Source organism: Lontra canadensis, unplaced genomic scaffold (assembly GCF_010015895.1).
Source record: "Lontra canadensis isolate GAN:19392208 unplaced genomic scaffold, GSC_riverotter_1.0 scaffold1, whole genome shotgun sequence".
Classification (NCBI taxonomy): domain Eukaryota; kingdom Metazoa; phylum Chordata; class Mammalia; order Carnivora; family Mustelidae; genus Lontra; species Lontra canadensis.
The window spans coordinates 4,348,489-4,369,855 of record NW_022630995.1 but is presented as its reverse complement, the minus strand read 5'-3'; the positions used below and the strand labels follow the sequence as shown (position 1 = coordinate 4,369,855).

Here is a 21,367-nt window from a genome sequence, read left to right as displayed (position 1 = left end):
CATCTCCCTCTACTGAGGACTTGAGTGGCTTTAAATGTAATTTTTTTTAAGATTTTATTTATTTGACAGAAATCACAAGCAGGCAGAGAGGGAAGCAGAGAGAGAGGGGGAAGCAGGCTCCCCGCTGAGCAGAGAGCCCGAAGCGGGGCTCGATCCCAGGACCCTGAGATCATGACCTGAGCCGAAGGCAGTGGCTTAACCCACTGAGCCACCCAGGCGCCCCTAAATGTAATTTTTTAAATCTGAAACTGATATTTCTGTTTAAGAAATATCTTGAAGAAACATGTTTTTGGGAATTCAAAACTAAGTGTCCTTGACACTCATTGCCACACAAGGACCCCTGTTATTGTGAATACACACACACCACTTTCACAAGGAACACTGGTGGTCTTGACAAGTCGTGTGACCATAGCGTCCATCGTGAGTCGGCTGATAGGCCAGGGTGCGCCGTGCCGTCCAGCCAGGGTGGAGCGATCCTAAGGTGTGAGGGGAAGGTACAACCTTACTTGTTTGGTGGAAGGATATGAATGCGGTGCAGGCTTTAGCAGGGGTTCGCCTCACGTCCGAGCAGACTCGCGGTGAAGTGTGTTGCTTCCCCGTGAACAGGACAGTTTGTGACGGAGCACCACAGCCTGCCGGACGCAAGGTCATTCATACTGACTCCGGACCACCTGGGGGGCGTCGAGTTTGAGCTGCAGCTGCTGTGGAGCGCGCAGACGTTCGACTCCCCGTATCAGCTCTGGAGAGCCACGAGCTCCTACAACAGGTGGGTGCGGGCTGGGGCTTGGGGAGACCTGAAACGCTCTCAGTCTCTTTCAGAGCCTTGGGATATGTGGCCTTGTCGTCGTCGTCGTCTTCTTCTTCTTTTTTTTTTTGTCAGAAGTTGGATTTCCGTTTTAAGGGGAGGGGTAGAAATGACCCTTTGACAAGTAGAGAAAGAAACAAAGTCAGTCGGATCAGCTCGTGCTGCGTAGATGAGGAGGTGGTCACCCTTACGACACGGATATGACTAGGAAGGCTGCATATCACTTCTATTTACATCCTGTAGGCTAGAGTTTAGTCCCAGGACACATCTGCCTGGAAAACACATCTAATTAATACCTTGGTGGGCACCTGGGTGGCTCTGCTGGTTACGCATCCTTGGTTTCAGCTCCATTCATGACCTCAGGGTCATGAGGTTGAGCCCTCGGTCAAGCTCCACGCTCAGCACAGAGTCTGCTTGAGATTCTCTCCTCCCTCTGCCCTGCCCCCCGCCCCCCTGTTCATGCTCTGTCCCTCTCTTCCTTTCTCTCTCTCTAAAATAAATAAATAAAACCATTTTTTTTAAACCTTAGTATAATAAGAAAATTTCCATCCAATCACTGCAACTAGTTCAAAATCCAGGATCTCTGGTTATCAGGTCCAGATGGCACCCCTTATGGTCCAATCTCTGTAAAATAAATAATAAGATTTATTTCTCTCCTACACCCAAAATAGAGGTAGAATAGGAATTGGTTAAATACGTAAAGTATCTCATTTGTAAAGGGGAAGAATAGGAGAAACACTATTAAGACTACCATGAAAAGGATAATGAGGCAACCATCATAAATGTTATCATCCCATTTTCTAGATCATGAAATTAAGACTGGTATTTAGCATGAAGTTCTTGTTCCAGCTTTCTAGTTAAGACGTAGCAGGTTGTCTTAAGAATCACTTTCAAAAAGATTTCTTTGTGAATTTTAGGTTTTATATCAGATATTTTCTTAATAATGATTCCTTTGAAATCAATATGTAATAAACTTCAAAGGCTCTGCTTTCTAGAAGCCCATGAGATCATACACGTACTTTGTCCTAATTTATAGACACAGAAACTGTCCTCTTTACATCCTCTGCTGACTCCCCACGGCCTCCTGGATAAAGTCCAAATTCTTTATTCAAAGCCCGTGCCCTCCCCTCCAGCCTCATCTCAAACCCAACCTTCTGAACCGCATTAAATATCTCACCAACCCCGGAACCCACCCGCCCGTCAGTACCTCCTGGCCTTTGCAGTTCCCTCTGCCCTCCCTGCTCTTCCGTCTTGCAGACCTCGAACTCCTTGGAGCCCCAGCTCGAAGACTCAAATGCTGACCCCTCTGTGATGCCTTCCCTGACTCTCCATGCAGTGCTGGAAACCCCTCCTCCCCTTCCCACTTTGTTCCAGCTTATACTGGAACGCAGCTCATGTGACGTGCTCAAAGTAGGGTCGCATTTTCCATCAGCTTGTGAGCTCCCCGAGGGTAAAGGCATGCCTGATTGATCTTGAATCCCCAGAGACGCAGGTTTTAGTGTGTGGTAGGTCCTGAATAAGCATCCCTTAAGAGTTTAAGGAAAGGAGATAAAAATATATAGATAAACGGTAAAGTGTAGAACAGCATCCAGCTTGCTGTGCCACGTGCAATGCGAGAGGCACAGAACGCGGAGACCATCGCTGTTCAGGGAGGGCTGGGAGCTGTACAAGGCTTCATGGAGGAGGTGGGCAGCCCGTGCTCCATGATGCAATGAGAAAGGTCTAGTTCTCAGGAAGGAGAGGAGGAGACCTACAGAATTCAAAACCTACCTCTAGGGCCTTGTTTGGCGTATTTGCAGGGATATTGAAGAAATGGACCTAAATCATATTTAGGGATGATAAAAGTACGACTGTGGGGTTGGGAAGCCATGTACTTTGTCCTGCATTCATTTGTTCAACAAATATTTATTGAGCATTTTATTTACTGCGCCTTAGGGCAGGTTCTGGGCACGAGGACGCATCCGTGGACAAAATAAAGATGCTCACAGCATTTACAGTGAAATACAAAGACACAAAACGTGGCCATAGTAAAAAGCATAGCAGAACATGTCAGAAAGTGGGAGTGCCATGGGAAAATGAAGGATTTATTTTTAAGAGTTTATTTAGTTATTTGACAGAGAGAGAGAGAGAGCACAAGCAGGGGGAGAAGCAGAGGGAGAGGGAGAAGCAGGCTCCCTGCTGAGCAGGGAGCCCAATGCACAGCTCGATGCCAGGACCCCGGGATCATGACCTGAGCCACCCAGGTGCCCCGAAAAATACAGGATTTAGAGCAGGCTCTGAGGGGAATCAGGAGTGATTTCAATTAGGATGCGCACAGTAGGCCTCATCGAGAGGGTGCGTCTGAGCGAACACTTGGAGGAGGCGTGGGAGCTCGCTGGCTGGGCTCCCGAGTCCGCAGCATGACTCAAACCCTGGGGAGGAGAGCAGGGAGGCCGGTACAACTGGAAGGGGGTGAGCAGGAAGGAGGAGGACGGGCGGTAACGTCAAAGAAGGAGTGGGGGCCACCACGCAGGGCCTTGCAGACCAGAGCTTGGACCTTGGCCTTTACCCTAGAGCCACAGTAGGCTTGAGCGGAGGGGCAGCATGATCCCGCAGTGTGAAAGCAAGGGTTCCAGCACGGACAGTTCTGAGTGTTTCTATTAATTACGGGTTACTATTCACCTTATGCGTGTCAATTTTCATGTAATTCAGATAGGATGTGTAAGGTCTCATCTCCCCTGTTCCAAGGTTTGGAGGAAGAGAGGGGTCATGGAGGAAAACAGCAGACATATGGACGGCCCGGCAGGAAGGGACTTAGAAACTCAGCTCTGAAAGTTTTCGTGTTTTGCTGAAGGTCATGGAACTGTGGAAAGGCAAAGGCAAGCCAGGTTTAGAGCATCTCGCAGTTTCCAGCTTCTGCCGTTCCACTAAAATGACCCCAGGATGTGTCGTACAAGTTGTATTTGTTTATTTATCTAACCAAGTCTTTGCTATCACTTTATGAATAAATCGATAAATACAAAAGAAATGGGCAAAGAACAAACTCGGCAAATGTGAGAACTCTCAGGGATTGTCCACAAGAGTTAAAATTACGATTCATAGCCCTACCGTCTTCATTCCGGGGACGGCAGCCTCCCGAGACTCTGGAATAATCTTCCCAAAGCCTCTGGCTGTCTGGCTGTCTTCCAGGCAGGCTCTCAGGGCGGGGGCTGCTGCTCCACGACAGCTGTGAGGGTACAAATGCTCCCTGCTCTTGGTGACATAACCTACAGAATCCTGTGATCCAGCACAAACAGGGAAATGCCCAGCGCTTAGTCTCCTATGAGAAGAGACATTGTTCTACAACCCCGTGACGGGCTGGGTCTGTAGAGTTCAGAAGAGGAGCCCAGAAACCGAATGCTAAGGAAATGGGGGTGTGGGCATTCTCTGGAGTGGGGTGCCCTTTAACCCTGAGACATTGGCCACCACTTCTGTCAGAGCAGCCGCTGACCTGTCCGTGTCTTAATAAATAAAATCTTGGGGTGCTGGGTGGCTCCATGTGTTAAACCCCTGCCTTCGGCTCAGGTCATGATCTCAGGGTCCTGGGATCGAGCCCCGCATCGGGCTCTCTGCTCAGCGGGGAGCCTGCTTCCCCCTCACTCTGCCTGCCTCTCTGCTTACTTGTGACCTCTGTCTGTCAAATAAATAAATAAAATCTTTAATAAATAAATAAATAAATAAATAAAATCTTTCACAGTCAAGAACGTGTTGAATGGGGCGCCCATCAACAAGAAACACTAAACAGAAATTGTCAGACAAGTTTCGTGGGAATCTAAAGGACGTGGCCAGTTCTGTTTTATCTTTCCTTGAACCTTTTTACGATTTTATAAACAAGATGCCTCTCTCAGCTTTTCTCGTGGGAAGGACTGGAATGGGGTAAAGTAGCTCTACTGAACACATCCGGACAAGACCCTGACGGTTGCAGTGACCGGTGAGGACTGTCTGAAGATTGCGTTGTTCGGGACTCGTAAAGCCTGTCGATGCGGAGCGCAGATAGCCCCGGAACCGTGTTGAGTGAAGTCAGTGTGTCTGGGTGAGTAGGTAAGCTAGAAGACGGCCTCTCACCGCCGTGTGCTTGAATGTTTCCAGGAAGGACTACTCAGGGGAGTACACCATCTACCTGATCCCGTGCACCGCGCAGCCCACACAGCCGTGGGTTGACCCGGGGGACAAGCCTTTGGCCTGCACCGCACATGCCCCGGAAAGGTAGGGAAGCCGGCAAAGCCTCACGGCCCGTCAGTTCATCCCCTCGCTCCTGTGTGTGTGTGTGTGACGGCGGCATCGGTTCCCGCGATGGCTTCGTGGTCATTCGCACACAGACCGGGTGGCAAAACGCTGAGCCTCTGGACACCCGCATTCCCAGCTCAGGTCAAGCAAGGCAACACTCCCCCTTCCTCTGTCAGCTTTCTCACTACAAACGAGTATCGTTTTCAGGGTCTGGGTAGTGCCGTGGTTTGCACACTTTGTGCTTCTTTTTAACCAGTGATTTCACGTTGACAGCGGCTCCCAAGCTAGTGCTGAGGTCCACCTGATGCCTAAGTATAAGAAGCCTCGGGCACAGGTTCTAAGTGCCGTTGCCACACGTTCTATGTTAACAAATTAACAACATATTAAATAAGGTGTTTTAAACAGAAACATGCAGAGAACGGGGCTGGGTATTGGCCAGTTGGTGAAAATGTGACGCATGGCTGCCGGAGCTCTGCCCTGTGTCCGCCCCGGGACAGTGGCTTGGTACTCACTGACACACATTCACCGTGACTTTCCAGAACATACTTACTACGAATAATGAGAATCAACTCTACATCAGCCGGTTCCCACCTCAGACCCGAGACTGTCTGCATCCGCCACACCTTCCCTCATTCACCCACTGTTGATTCAGCTCTTACTGTGTGCGGGGCTCTGGTCTGGCATGGAGATCACAGCGGAGCATTACAAGTAGCCTCTGCTCTCAGGCAGCGTTTCTCTAGCACTGTCTCTCCAGCAGCTGGGCAAAGCGAAGAGGAAACATTGCTAAGAGGATGTTGAGGACAGGATCTGACATTACCATAGAGAGAATTTGGAACGTGACGTTCAAATTAAGAAACTGAGAATGGGCCATGGGATTTGGCGATTGAGAAGTGGGTGGTAATCTTGACAAAGGGCAGGCCCAGTGGACTGAGGGTTAAAGCCTGATCAGACCATGAGAGACCCAGGAGAGACAGTAGAGACAACAAGGATAAACTACGCCTACGGTGTTTAATTATAAGGAATGTCAGAGGAAAGGGACAGTGGTTGGAAATAGATACAAAGCCAAAGGAGGTCTTATTTGTGATTTAGAGTGGAAAATATTTCAGGGTGTCTGTTTATTGGTGGGAGCAACCCTATTGGTCTGTTAGGTGAAATGTAATGTTGCAGCAGGACAAGGGGAAGTCTGCAGAGCCAAGCCTTTGAGCAGGGTAGGGATAGGTCCAAGATAAGAGGGGACGGGCCCGCCTTCACTAGAAGCCCAGAGCTTTCATCCACTGGAAGAGGAGGGAGGGCCTATATGGATCTAGGTGAGGGGAGAATTTGTAGATTGGAGGACAGGGATGGCAAAGTAGAATCTGCTTAAATCTGTTTTCTCCAAAAAATGAGAAGCTGAGCCTCAACTGGAAGTAAGGAAGCCTGAGGTCTGGGAAGAGAGGAGGGCGTGAGGCAGTCATCTCAGAGAGTGCGGAAGTGGGCAAGCTGGAGGGTTGCCGATAGCAGCCAATCAGGCAGTGCCGAGAGCCTGATGAGTTCTAAAATTGCCATCTCATTGACAATAAGACAAACTGTGCATACTCAGGTAGATACAATTCGATAACTTCCGACATACGTGTACACCCATGAAGCCACCACAACTAGCACAGTGACGAACACATCCATTTCCTCGTGCCCCTCGGTAGCCTTCCCGCCCACCCCTCCCGAGCCACCGCTTTCTCCGGGATCCACTGATCTGCCTCCGTCACTACAGATCACTTTGCGCTTTCTAGAGCTTCGTGTCAATGGTGTCACACAGATGCGTCCTTCTCCGACTTCGTTCATGGAGCACGAGTATTTTCATGCCTTCCGTTGTGCGTAGCCGCCGTCTGTTCCTGTCGGTGCTGGTCGTCTCCCAGGGAACGGAGGTCCTCCAGTTCACTTATCAGCTCATCCGCTGGCAGGCGTTTGGGTTGTTTCCAGGTGATGGTGGTGAGAAGTACAGCCACCATGAACATAGACACACGAGGCTTTACATGGACATAGGCTTTCTGTTTTCTCGTGTGCATACTTAGGAATACAGTGGCTGGATCATATGGTGGATACACGCTTAACTTTTTAAGAAACCGCAGACAGTTTTCTGAAGTGTTTGTTACAGGGAGCAAGGTGTCTACCTTCCCCCCACGAGTGTGCTGGTGTTCCCGTTCCTGGTCCCAGTGGTCAGGGAGGTCCCGTGTGATTAGAGAGTGAACGAGTGGAAGTAACAGTAGGGGCGAGCTGGGAAGTCAGGCGGTGGCAGTTAGGAAGGCGCTGGGAAATGAGACTTGGGGAGGTGGCACATAGGAGGACCGTGACGCGTGAGTGGCCACGGTCGGGTGGACGAGCTCTTTGGAGGCAAAGCTGTGAAGGAACCGAGAGTGGAAGGGTATCAGATGATTCATCCCTGTGGACGCTGAGATCACCAAGATCCATGGTAGGAGCACGGTGGTCAGCCAAGTGAGGGAGGGGAAGTGACCAGGACAACGGTAGTTGGCTGCAATGAGGAGGAACAAAGGGCCAATAATCTGGCGACATATGCTGGGGGTCATATTCTCGTATTCAGTTTCTAAGTCATGAACATATTTTAGAAGACCATCTGTAAAACCTCAAGTAATAGAGCATCATCTGATAGGAATTCAGCTGCCTGAGCGAGTGTCTCTGGGACTGGGCTACTGATGATCAAGTAGGTAATCGTGACTGCTGGCGACGTTAAACATCACGTATGGGGTGCAGACGGTGTGGGAGGCTCTGCACTAAGCTCTTAACATTTACTTCTCACTGCAGTGTGCCCCACAACGTTGACACCGTTATTCCCATTTTGTAACAGGTGAAAGTTGGAGTGAAATAAAAAAGAACGAGAACATTCCAGTACCTTTTAGATACCTGTAGTGGCCTCCAGTTGCCCTGTCCGCCACCTCCCCCAGCCGGGGAACCGCTAGAGTGATATTTGTCCTTACCCCCCCTTGTTCTGGTTTCTGGTTTACCTCGTGTTGACGTGTGCATGGTTTTGTGTGGTTTTGAGCAATATAAAAACGTCCTCCTGCACAAATTCTCTCTGCAGCTTTCTTGTTTTGTACTGAGTCACTTCTTGCTTCAGAAGTGCACCAGCATTGTGTTGATTCGTGTCCTGTGTGAGTACAGGACGGTGAGCCCGTCTAAAGTGTTCATTGTGAGGGGATGCCGCATGTTTTGGGCCATTCTGCTCGGTGTATAATCCCACATTCTATTGTGAAGAACGCTGTGTGTGCCTCTGAGCGTACACAGGTGAGAAGAGTTTCTCCCGGGGAGGTGCCAGAACATTTTTTTTAATTTTTTTGCCATTTGGAAAAGACAGAAAGGAGCAAAGGAGACACCAGCCCATCTGTACCCCTGGTGCTGTGTGGGCTTGGGGGTCGCAGAGGGAACAGTGTCGTTGGGTCCCTTTACTGAGGCTTCAGGTTTGGGAGTCTTCGCTTTACATCAGGGAGAGCATTACTTGTGGGGTCCCTGTTCTTCCCAGGGTGACTCTCCGTAGGGCCTACCCTTGCTTTGGATCATCTCTGTGGCTCCCTAGGGATGCATTAGAACTGCAACACAGAAAATAATCAAGGCCGATGCAGGGAACTCAGATTGAACTCAAAGGAACTGTGTCTCCTCGAATGCCTGTTTTTGTGAGGTCTGTTGGATCGTCTCACCTTGTAAATCACTGTCATCCCCTCTAGTCCATGATTTGTCATGTTTAATCAGTAACTATTTATTGAGTATCTTAGGTGTCAGGCACTATGTGGAATCTGGTAAGACCAGGACCAAGAAAAACCTGTTTTCCTGAGTCCACTAAACGAGCTCTTGGTGCAACGAATGGTTACATCCAAGTTGTCGAAGCAGCGTCAGCCCTAGCTTGTGCCCGTTGCTCCTACGCTCCAAGATCCCCCCTGTACCCCACCCTCTCAGATCTACCCACTGCGGCACCTTCAGTCAGAAGTAAGGAATAGTCAGGTGGACTCTGCCACAAGCGTGAAGCCCTGAAATTATCCCTCACACGTTGTTCTTTAACAAACGTGTGTGTCGGAAGCTTGGCTAGCAATGATGGTAAAACAGTGAGCGAGTAGACACCGGCTGTGACTCTGTGCAGCCTGTAACGGGTGAAGTGGACTTTGACCTGATTTATATTTTAAGTCACTTTATTTAAGTAAAATATCAGATCATGATAAGTACCGTGAAAGAAAAGTGCATGAAATAGTGGGAACAAATGATAAGGATTTGACCTAGCCTGGAAGGGAAGAGAAGGAGAGTGAACTTCCTAGGCACTGTGATGTTTGAGTTGGCATCTGGAGAATAAATAAGAGTTAGCTAGGCAAAGAAAGGCAGACAGAGGAGGGGGGTTCTTGCAGAATGTCCAGCAAGGTCAAAGTCGGGAAACTTCAAATTCCTTATCACTAACCTCAAGTTGACCCGCAGGTCTTCTCAGCAGAAAACAAAATAGTTCCCTAACAGTGGCTTCACTCTCTCACTCTTCTCAACTATTGTATTCTTTCCCACTCAAATTTGCTATATCTTCCCCCATTCTCACTCTCAGCTGATTATCTTGTGTCCTGTTTCTTGGAGGAAACAGAAGAAATCAGAAGAGAACCCACCCAAGCTCCTAACATCATATCTACCCCCTCCCCGCATCTGCAGGTACATAGCTATCCATGAAGGAACAGTCCTAGCTCCTACTGAAGCCAGCGCCCCCCCTTGTGCACTGAAACCCAAATCCTCTCATCCGACTTTATAAAGAGCATCTTATAAGCCAGTCTCCTCTCTACGAATCACTCCAATCAGCATTAAAAACATGTAACTTCACCCATCTTTTTAAAAAAGTCACTTCTTGACTTCATTTCTCCCTCCACATTCATTTTCCCTTCCCTGTACCTCAAGTTATCTCTCAAGAGTTGCCTAGACTTGCAGTCTCCAGTTTAGCCCCTTCCGTTCTCTATCTCCTGAGCCCGCCGCAGTGAGGCTTCCGCACTCATCCCTTCACCCAGCTTGGTCTCGTCAAGGTCAGCAATGAACTTACTAGAACCAGAGGTTGACTCTCACCTTTATTTCTTGCAACGGCTTTGCAGCAGTTAACAGTTGTTCAGTCGCCTCCTTGAAACACTGTCTTCACTCAGCTAGTGTCAAGCTCTGTAGGCTTTCTTCTACCCACTGGGTTTTCCTCACTGTTTGTTTTGGTTCCTCCTCTTCCCCATTGCCTTTGAATTTGGAGCACCCTAAGTGCCATGCTAGAACCGTCTCTTTTCTCTCTAGTTTCCACATGGTGGTCTCACTCATCCTTCCTTCCTAAGGTTTTAAATATAAAGGAGCACCTTCATCCCGGGCTCACCTCTCACATCCTGACTTCTGCATCAGACTGACTGCTCTGCCTCTCTACCTGGCTCTCTTGTAGGCCTCCCAAGTTGAACATGCCTGTTGCTGAACCCCTCCACTTCCTCCACCAAATCTAGTCCTCCCACAGTTTTCCCATTTCAGGCAACGGAGCTCCATCCTCCTAGTTTTCCTCTCACTGAGGCCTTCTGTGACCGCCATATTTAAATTTCCAGCTGAACCTCTTCCTAGCATTCCCTTTCTCTGCCTCGTGTTTCTCTTCATCACCTGCTTCCTTCTCGTGTTCTATATGTTTTTAAATTTATTTCATTAACCGACTCTCTATTGGAATGTGTTATCCCTGAGGGCATGTGCTTTGTTCACAGGTGAATTCCCGTTGCTAGGACAAAGTCTCTCACATAATAAAAGCACAGTGAATATTTGTTGAATAGTGAGTCCCGAAGCAGTAGAAATACGGAGCAGAGAACCTGTCAAGAGACCTAACGAAGGCCAGTCTAGGTAGAGGAGCCTTAAGTTGCCAGAGTCTGGGAAGAAAAGGACAGATTCCAAAGACCAAGAAAGAAGGCCAGGGAGGTTGAAATAAGGAGTGAGGCAGGAGAGTATTGTTTAGCAATGTCTTAAAGAGTGGGACACAGGATAAACAAGTTTGGATCGGTTTGAAAGAGTCAAAGTTTCAGAGCAGGCAGATCTGGGAAAGAGAAGTCTAGGCAGGTCTCCATGGCAGTGAGCCCTTCAGCAAAGAGCAACCTTAGGGACCTTCAGAATGAGAGGACTAGGAAAAGCAAAGAGCACAAAAGAGTTCTAAAGATGAATTAGATTATTTCTGCTCAAAAGAGCAGATTAACCTCATAATTCTCCAAATAAGTAAAGCTCTTCTCCTACACACATCGCTTTATTTGGTGATCATTGAGCACCTGCAACGAAACACGGTTCACAGTCCTGAGGAGGGTGGGAAGGGAGGACAGCGCGAGGTTTGCAAAGTTGACCCTGCTCTCCAGGAGCTCTTGTTTCTCCCGCGTTTAGATTCCTGATCCCCATCGCATTCCAGCAGACCAACCGCCCTGTACCAGTTGTGTATTCGCTCAATACTGAATTTCAGCTCTGCAATAATGAGAAGGTGTTCCTGATGGACCCCAATACATCCGATATGTCCCTGGCAGAAATGGATTACAAAGGGGCCTTCTCGAAAGGTGAGTTGTTATATGTTAATAATAAAATAATAATAATAATAATAAAAAGGTAAGTTGTTTTGTTCACCTACAGAAAGAGACTCTGGCTAGACTTCAGATGCTTTAGGACGGGTCTCTGGGCTATCAGCTCTGCTCTGGGCTTTCAGGCAGCTCTCCTGTGAAGATTCCCCTGGGCTTGGTTCCAGGACAGCCAAGGTTTAGTCAAGGAACAGAACTGTATCCTTCCTTCATGTTGTATCAAAATAAGGTCACATATTTGGTACTGTAATGACTGGCAGTGTGGTACTATGGAAAAACACTGGTCTGAATGGTAGGAAGACTAGGGTTTCCAACCAGATTCTAACACACTGTCTGACTTGGGGTAAGTTGATTTATCTCTCAGTTACTCGGAGAGAGATTGCAACATGACCTCTCCCTACCTACCCGCCGCAGGGTTGCCAAATGTCCGTGTACTCTCCTCTGTGCTTTCTCTACTAGAAATGGTTCCTCTGCCCCCTCCTCGCCCCAAACTGGTTTCCTTGATGTTTCAAAAGGATAGCCCTTTCTTTCCTTCAGGTCTCTAGTTAACTGTTAACAGCCTCAAAGAGGCTTTCCCTGACCACACCAAACAACTGAATGTAGGCCTCCATATTTTTCACTTTCATAGAACATCATTCATTTTCATAGTGCTTCTCACCATTTTTAATACTGTGTAATATATATTACATATTTCTTTACTTGTTGCTTATGTCTACCACCAGACTGAGTTCCATGGGTAGGGACTGTGATCCTATATCAGATTTGCACACCAGACCACCAGTGCCTAGGTTCTCGATGAATATTGACTGAATAAATGAATGAGTTATCTGCCTTTCTTCCCTCATTGGCCCCTTCTGCCTTTCTTCTTCCTTTAACCTTCTCCTCATATCTGGTTTTTCTGTCATCCTAAAGACACGCTCAGGTGTGTCTGCCCATAACAGAAAAAACAAAGCATCCCTTAGCCCTCACTCCCCTTCAAACTCAGTCTGTTTTCTCCTTTGCTTTTCTCTGAGAAACTTCTTCAAAGAGTGGGCGGTGAGCACACAGAGTCTCTGTGGCCCTTTGTCTCCGTCCATCTGTTGCAGGCTGGGAGCGTCCCACCACACGTAGCTCAGAACTCGATTTTGTCAATGACATCAAACTTGTGGATCTTGACACTTATGTCCTGTTGGGTTTCCTTTGCCCAACAGCCTCACCTGACGCCATCTTGCTTCTCTGGCCACTTGTCATGCTGTTGCCCTGGATCTTTGTCCTCTGCCACATCCATGTGATTGTCCCCAGGTTCCATGCATGGCTCCTTCTGGTCTTATTTCGCTCCTACCTCTGGTCATACCTATCTATGGCTTGGCCCATCCATTTGTCCTGAACTCCCTATTCTCCTGCTCCTCCACGGCCATTCCTTAAGAGTTGACCTTGCCCTGATGTCTCCAAACTTCATTTCTACATTTCCATATGTGGGTCTGGAACTACCAAGCCGCTTCAGACAGGTGTCTTTCAGACACCTAGAATGTCTAGAACAGGACTTATCTCCTTCCTACCATATCTGCTGCTGCATTGACTACATCATCATACTCTAGGTGCCCCAGGCAAAAACCTCAGTATCGTCCTCCACTTCTCCCATGCCTCTCATCTATCATGAAGATCAGTGAAATTTGACTCAGACATTTCTTGAGTTCATCCCATGCTTCACAGCTGTATGTTAGACACCTGTCTCTCACAGAGCATTAGCATAGCCCCCAACCCAATCTCTGTGACTCTAGTCTCTTTGTCTTTCCTCCACTCTCCATGTTTCTGAAGCCCCTGTATGTTGATTTTACAACCCTGCTTAAAACCTTCCACTGTTCCCCATTTCTTAACACCCAAGTCCAGGCTCCCCAGCACCCCTAGCCTATCTTCCCAGGAGTCTCTCCTGCCAGAGCCTCTAACCATCCTTCTCTCTAGTCACACTGACCTACTCAGTGCCACATAGAAAACACTCTACATGACAGATTTCTGCTCAAATTCTCATCCTCCCACGTCCCAGAAAGGAAACCTTGGACACGTTCTTTAAAATGAGGATAATAATTGAACCTGCCTTGGGCTCGTGGGAAGAATAAATGAAATAGTATAAGGAAAGAAAGTAGAAGTAAAGAAAGTGCCACAGCAGGTACTAAGGAGACAATAGCAGCACTAGGACTCATGGCCTGCCAGCTTTCTGTATTTTGTGCCTAGACTTTCTCTGGCGTAGAATGCTCTCCCCAGTCTCCCACCTCAAATGCTCAAATGCCTACGACTCATGTTTGAGAATACTGGTCAAACAATATCTCCTCTTTAATCCTTTCCATGCCCTCCCCAGGCAGATCTCTATGCCCAGCTATCTGCTCCTGTAACACTATGAACCTTCCTCACTGTGGCTCCTAGCAGTATAGTGTTGGGATAAGGGTGAGCCCAAGTCCCTTGACTTTGAATCCCGCCCCCAACACTTACTAGTTTTGTGACTTTCAACAAGTCACTTAACCTCAGTGCCTCAACTTCCTCATCTGTAAAATTGTGAGCACTATGTGAATTTCTTATATGGGAAGAACTTAGCACAGTGCCTAGCAAATAGTATGAGTTTGATAAATGTTAGCAGCGCTATTTTTAGCAATTGGTTAGGTTTTATTTCTGTCCTCTCAGCTGTATCTCTCTCACCTTTGTATCCCTTCTGCATAGCAGAGTCCGTGGCACACCTTAAATGCTTGATTAATGTCTATGGAATAAAAGAAGCTAGAAATGAACGAATGAGTATTTTAAGGGCACATGGAACCATAAAGCTCTTCATAGAAAGACCCTAAGGGAGTGTGTTAAATCCTTCCTACCCTTGACATTTCTTTCTCTTTAATCTTAAAGTGTGACCCAATTAATGCCTCTCAATCTTTCCAGGTCAAATCCTTTATGGCCGAGTACTTTGGAATCCAGAGCAAAACCTTAATTCGGCTTACAAACTCCAGCTGGAGAAGGTCTATCTTTGTACTGGAAAGGATGGTCACGTGCCTTTCTTTGACCCCACGGGGACAATCTACAATGAAGGGCCACAGTATGGATGCATCCAGCCAAACAAACACCTGAAACACAGGTTTCTCCTGCTGGTACGCTAACTGTTAGTGTGGCATGGCTGACCCTGAGCTGATTCCTCAGCTGGGAGTTCTGCCCCAAGCAGGTGGAACCGCACCCTGTTCTCGGTTTGCACAGTGCTCGTTTCTCTCTGATCAGCTAACTGCGAGGACGGATTACCAAACGTGGTGGTTACAGTGGGCAACAAGACAAGCTACTATTATTATCATTAACGTCCCAGGAAAAGGAAAGTCAAGGCCAGTGTTTCTCAGAGTATGGACCCTGAATATCCCTGATTCTAGTTCAGGGAGTCCACAAGGTCAAAGCTACTTTCATAATAATATAATGATGCTTGCTTTTTTTTTTCCCACTCTAATCCCCTCGTGAGTGTAGAGAGTATGAGAGGTTTATTGATATGGTTTCAAATTCCACATTGTAACTAATCTTTTTAAATACCACCTACCAAGTTTGATTTGGTATCAGAGAGAATATCCACAATTATCTGAAAAAGGTATGAAATAATTTCTCCCCTTTTCAAATACACATCCCTGTGAGGCCAGATTTTCTTCATATACTTCAGTCAAACTAACATATCACAACTGAGTCAATATAGAAGTTAATGAGAACCTAGTTCTTTTCCAGAGATTTGCAAAAGTGCAAAACAATGTCAGCTCTCTTTGAGGAGGTGGGGGTGAATATAGGTATTTGTTTTTTAAAAATGTTACTTATGTTAACACGTAGTGGGTTTTTCATTGTCACTTTAAAATGAACTAGAAAATAAGTATTTGCTAATTTTTCCGTGTTAATTTTAATGGAGTAAATATTGATAGTTATAAATCCTATAAACAGAAGACTTTTGGGGTCCTTGATTTTTAAGCGTGTGAGGGGTCCTGAGACCAAATGGCTTGAGAAATATGTCTTGACTATCCCACTCTTGGAGCCTCGAGCTCACGGGTGCCTCCAAGCGCCCTTCCTTGAAGGGAGCTGTGGGTGCCCCGAGGCGGTGGTTGATCTAAGGAAAGGGCTTCTGTGGCACGAATTCTCCTGACCCAACCCAAGGCAGGAGTGGAGAGTACATTTCTCCTCCCAGTGACGGCCACCTGCCAGGTCAGTGGTTCCATCTCTCTAAACCTTTGGTTTCTTTTCTCCTGAAATTCTAGGACCGCAGTCAGCCCGAAGTAACGGATAAGTACTTCCACGATGTGCCCTTTGAAGCCCACTTTGCCTCCGAGTTGCCTGATTTCCATGAGGTCAGTAGCATGCCAGGTGTGGATGGATTCACTCTGAAGGTCGACGCGCTCTATAAGGTAAGCGTGGTGAGAAGAGTAGGCGCATAAGGCCAAGGCTTGAAAAGCTACAAAAAGGGAAAAGATATTATCTCTGGATTATTAGTCTCTTTTTGTAGCATTCTTGCTATTGGGTCTTTTTTATGGGTGTTAAGGTTATCATTCAGTCCCAATTTTTAAAAAATTTTTGTTTATTTATTTGAGAGAGAAAGAGAGAGAGCAGGGAGAGGGGCAGAGGGAGAGAGAGAACCTCAGACTCCCTGCTGAGCCAGACACGGGGCTCTGTCTCACGACCCTGAGATCATGACCTTGAGCCCAAACCAAGAGTTGAGCTTAACTGACTGTACCACCCAGGCGCCCCTGTTCACCTCAGATTTTCATTATCTATCCCAATCGACCACAGCAATAATAAAATTCTTTAATTTGCTTACAGGCACTTGTCATTGTGCGTATCGGGGTGCATATGGTACTCTGGTTTTTCCTAAACTCTTCTGTGTTGCCTGCATTTTTGGCTCTATGCCGCACCAGCTGATTTTCACAGGCATGTGGAAAACATTTCACGAAGTCATAAACACAGTACAGCAATTTAGAATGACAAGAATTACTAATATTTGATCAGCAAAAGTACTCTAAATCCAGCAATAAATATGAACTCACAAAATCTATTCCACTTTTTCCTGTCTTCAAGTAGTAACCCATGACCCTGGAGTTCAGAACTATCCCCATTCCTCAGAAGTTAGTTCCAAACCGTGGAGGGTTTCAGTGGGGGACAGGAAATGGCAGTACAGTCCTTGATGATTGAACCGCTCAGGGCATGACCCGGGAAGTGTTCAGATTTAGGAAACTTTGTCCCGTGTCTGCATATTATGCACAGAATAGGTATTTAGTGGATATTTGTTGACCGACTAGTTTAGCTGAAGTTCATCAATAAATAGTCAGTATAACAAACAATTGAAGGTCACGGGGAGTAAACATGGGTATTAATCCTATTACTTGGCTGCTGTCAGTAAAGACTGACAAGCCCAAGAATGTACTTAACTAAAGGGACCATGAAAGATAAATTCTTAGGGGTCGTCCTTACACAGATAGGGCAACAGACAAGAATGTGGACAGCTGGCCCAAGATGATCCCAGTTTGGAAGTAAAATAGAACTTAGAGTATTTGGTTCAATTCTGGGCTAGGAGACACCAACCACTGCTCATGCTTCCATGGAGACCATTTACCAAGGCTTGTGGTCATTCCATTTCCTTCCTTAAGAAGTGGCCCATGGGCAATGGTGACCTGGGCGCTTTGTCTCTCTGTGTCCCCTCCCGCAGGTGGAAGCAGGGCACCAGTGGTACCTGCAGGTGATCTACATCATCGGCCCCGACACTATCTCAGGGCCCCGGGTGCAGCGCTCTCTCACGGCGCCTCTGAGGCGTGACCGAAGGGACCTGGTGGACCCCAGCGGCCGTCTGACCCTCGACGACTCCCTCATCTACGACAACGAAGGGGACCAAATCAAGAACGGCACCAACATGAAGTCCCTGCATCTCGACATGCAGGAGCCGGTGGCGGCTGCTTCTCTGTCCCCGACCGGGGCGTCCATCGGCAGTGCCCTCGCTGCCATCATGCTCCTCCTTCTGGTGCTTTCGGTGGCTTGCTTCCTCACCAGGAAGTGCCAGGAGCAGAGGGAGAAACCGCCCACGGAGGACTTTCTGGAGGAGTACCCTCTGAACACCAAGGTGGACGTGTCCCGGAGGAGCCCGGACAGGCCGGAGAAGAACCTGGGCAGACACTACTGCACGGTGTGGAACGTGCACAGCCGGGGCGCCGCAGAGGGTGCGTCTGCGTTCAAGGGCGCGCAGCTGAAGAAGCTGAATCTGGAGGTCAGGGTTCACAACAACCTGCAGGACGGCACGGAGGTGTAGCCGAGGAGACGGATCCCGTGTGTATTTTTTTCTAAAATCATTTTTATAAAAACGGGGGTCAAATACTGGTATTTTTATAATCTTGCAGTTGAAAAAGGGAAATCTATCGCTTTGAGTGGCGGAAGGCACACATCACACGCATCAACTCACAACTGAGCTACCTCACGGGACAAAGAACCACCGAGACCCCAGAGTTCGGGAGCAGAGTTCCTCGGGGAGACCTCGTGCAGGGTGTGGGCGCTGCGGACGGCGCCTTCTGCACGGCTGGGCTTAGCACGATCTCAGCACTGGTGGGGGTAGACCTTTCTGCTGGCTGCTGGAGCTGGGGGGACTGGGACTGGGCTAGGTGCAGCGCAGGTCTCTGGGGCAGGGGAGGGGCGGCCATCTGCTTCCCGGCCCGCCTCCGGCTTGCTTGTCCTGGGGCTTCCCCTGGGCCCCCGAGCTGCAGTGTTTGGATCGCTGACACTGATTTCATTCAGAATCCTGCAAACCAGCACCACCTATACATTCGCTTAATTGTTTCCTCCTGACAGCTTTGCACATTGTGGCCTCTAACTGTCCTTTGCACTTCCAGAGCCTTTCTGCCTGGGGGCTTCAAAGGGCCCTGGATGAGAGCCCTGTGCTGCAACTTTCAGGAGAAATCACACAGCTCCCCGTCCCCAGACTTCTAGCACAGCGGACCCCCCCTTACAGAAGGGCAAACTGAAACCTGCAGAGAGGAGGGGCCTGACCAGCGCCTCGAACATATGAGTGATGCAAGGCCCCCTCGGCCCAGGGGGATGTCCTCGTGCCCTGCTGGCTTACACTGCACCAAGGACGTGTCAGGACACCCTCCCTGACAGAGAAGGCTGCAAAACAAGATCCGCGCGCCTGGCCTGTCCATTCCGTGTGGCCATGGATACCTCCGAATCCCCCCTCAGTGTCCCGCCGCCCCAGGCTCTGCCCCGTCCTGGAGAACCTGCGTCCTTGGCTAGCTGCGAGTTCTGTAGTTTGCGAGGGTTTCGGAAAAGCAAGGGATTCATTCAAATAAAGCAAATTAGGAGAAATTCCAGCTCAGAGTGAAATCTGAGTTAACAGACTCCAGCTGGGACTCACAACGGACCACGTCCCAGCGCTCGCAGCCGATGAGGGCGCCAGGTCCCGGGGACTTCTCTTTGGAGGGGTCTTTTCTGGTAGCTCAGGCACTTACTGTTTGACCACATTAGCACGTGACAAGGCCATAAACACGTGGCTTTAAAACGATTTAGTGTGCTATAAGCTTCAGGATTTTGTGCATAGTGGGCACACAGCTCGCCTTTGTGTTTCTCATTTTGGTTTTGGCCGACTGGCAAAGGCACAAGCATGTGCGTCGTGTTGTTTTGACATGAAGGCAAAATTTCATTCCTGGAGGGTAAAAGTCACACTCTCTCCCCGGCGCACGGCGCACCGTATCCACTGAGCAGACCACAGGGCAGCACGCCGCGTCTGGCTTGAATTAGCATGACCCGAGCTCTTTGAGAACATTCCACACCACAAACACTGGTTCTAGAAAGCCAGAAAGAACGAGCCACGAATGGTTTTCAGCATCTCTACCTGACGCCAAGCCCCTGAGAAAAGGACCTTGTGAGCCGTGCCTCTGGTTCCTGGGCGGTGCCTTGCACTCCAGAAGTACCCGCGGGTGAGCAAGTGAATGGTGTCACGGGCGAGTGGTGGGGGAATCCATTCAGGAAGGGAGGTGAGAGACGGAGGTGGCCAGATATCACGGGCAGATAGCAAAAACAAAACAAAAAACCCAAACTGTCTCTTCTGCTTGGCTTATGAATTAACCTCGTTGGAACAAAGAAGCACCACGTGACATAGGCATGGCTCCAGCAGGGTCTTGGGACGATGGAACAGAGAAGCCCTCAGGACGTATCAGCAGACGTTGAAACTGTGAATCAGCCTCCAGCGCAGGACAGTCTGACTCAGCATTCTGAGGTGAGTGAGGTCTTCAGGAGAGGCTAGAACAGGGTGAGCCCCGACTGGTCACGTGCTCCTGGACACCAGCTTGGGCAGTGTGGGGCAGAACTTGTGGACCGGCCTTGGGAGTATCCGGACTTGGCGTCTCATGGCTGGAGAGCTCATCAGCCTGGTGTGCAATCTCCTGCAGAACAATCTAGAAGGTTAACGCTAATCCTGCAAGGACACAAAACCTATCATTTGCGGAGCAACTTTCGCGTTGGCCTGTCATTTTTCAGTGTCCCCACTTGCCAGAACGCTTCCACACTGAACACTTCCTGCGCCGTCGCCTTTGCTACCATATCCTTGCTCATCCCTCCCTCCCGCTGGGGAGGACACGCGACGGAGGAGCGCAGACATGTGCAGAGTGAAGCCACCACAGGGAGAGATGGAGACGGAGACCTCCAGGTGCTTTCGCCAGCCTCCAGTACCCGGTCGTGAGCGACGAGGACGATCTCCTGGCCGGACCGCGAGCCCGAGAGCCATCTGTGTGAAAGGAAAGCCTGGGACTGTCCCTGCCGCGCCTCCCGTCCTGCTCGCCCCCCGACTCCGTGCACGTGTCCGGACGCTAGGACTTCTTCAGGGGTGCGCACGTACGAAGTAGGGAGTGTTGAGACTGTGACGCTGAGATTTACTGCTTTGGTACAGTTTCTTGTTTTGTTTGTTTTCTGTTTCACGGTAGGAATCTGATAATTTGGTCACCGACGCGAGATTCTACTTCAGTCAAAGCCTTCCCTTCAGTTTCTCCAACTTGCTCACTGATGCCTCGTGTGCGTTTTTGCTGATTTTCTGTGTCGTGCCATTCTGGGAGGAGGAACAAGGAGCCCTCGGGTGGCGATGTGCTCGCCCACACTGGCTGCGAGGGTTGAGAGGGAGAAGGGCCTGCGCCTTGTTTCTGCCTCGCTGTCCTCTAGTGGCCCCCAGGCCTCCTGGAGGCCGCCCGCAGACTCCGCGGCAGGGTGTGGAATTCGTGTCAGGACGTGCGTGCACAGTCCTAGGACATCCGGTGTCTGTGTCCTGTAGGTGTTCGTTGTTCTTGGATACGACACACGTGCTCAGACTGACTGAAACATTTGTGGTGCTGTCAACCTGGCCTCTTGACTCAGATGATCTTTGTATTTCTAATACCGATCTGTGTGTTACTAATTTCTGGTTTCTCCAATAGCATATGCCACTATATAAATTTGTATTAATAAAGGACCGTCTGGCTGCATTTTTTTGCCATGTTCTTTTTAGATCATTCATCTCATTCACATAAGACATCGCCTTTGAGGTGGCAAAATCATTGCAAAATTTGAGCCAAAGTTCTTTGGAAAAAACCTGCCGGAAGGGGTTGAATCTGAGACACACATGGACCGAGCTATGAGTCAGATGAAGAAGAAACTACAGTCCCAGATCATCACGGCTCATCTTCTGCAGTCAGGTGAAACCCCAGTAGGAAGAGAAATAATTCAAATCTCCGTACACCATACAATAGGATGATTATTTATGCTGTATTTATTACCA

The 21,367-nt window shown here is 48.7% G+C and overlaps 1 protein-coding gene across 1 annotated transcript in view; it reads left to right on the top strand.

The window, feature by feature from the left end:
* FRAS1 (Fraser extracellular matrix complex subunit 1) overlaps window positions 1–18,153 on the top strand; it is a 399,170-nt gene extending 381,017 nt beyond the window's left edge. The window contains exons 69-74 of the mRNA XM_032883154.1: window positions 607–766; window positions 4,913–5,029; window positions 11,432–11,598; window positions 14,518–14,723; window positions 15,849–15,995; window positions 17,291–18,153. Of these exons, the coding sequence (XP_032739045.1) occupies window positions 607–766; window positions 4,913–5,029; window positions 11,432–11,598; window positions 14,518–14,723; window positions 15,849–15,995; window positions 17,291–17,884 (1,391 nt within the window). The 3' untranslated portion in view covers window positions 17,885–18,153. The remainder of the gene's footprint in view (window positions 1–606; window positions 767–4,912; window positions 5,030–11,431; window positions 11,599–14,517; window positions 14,724–15,848; window positions 15,996–17,290) is intronic.
* The last annotated feature ends 3,214 nt before the right edge of the window (window positions 18,154–21,367 follow it).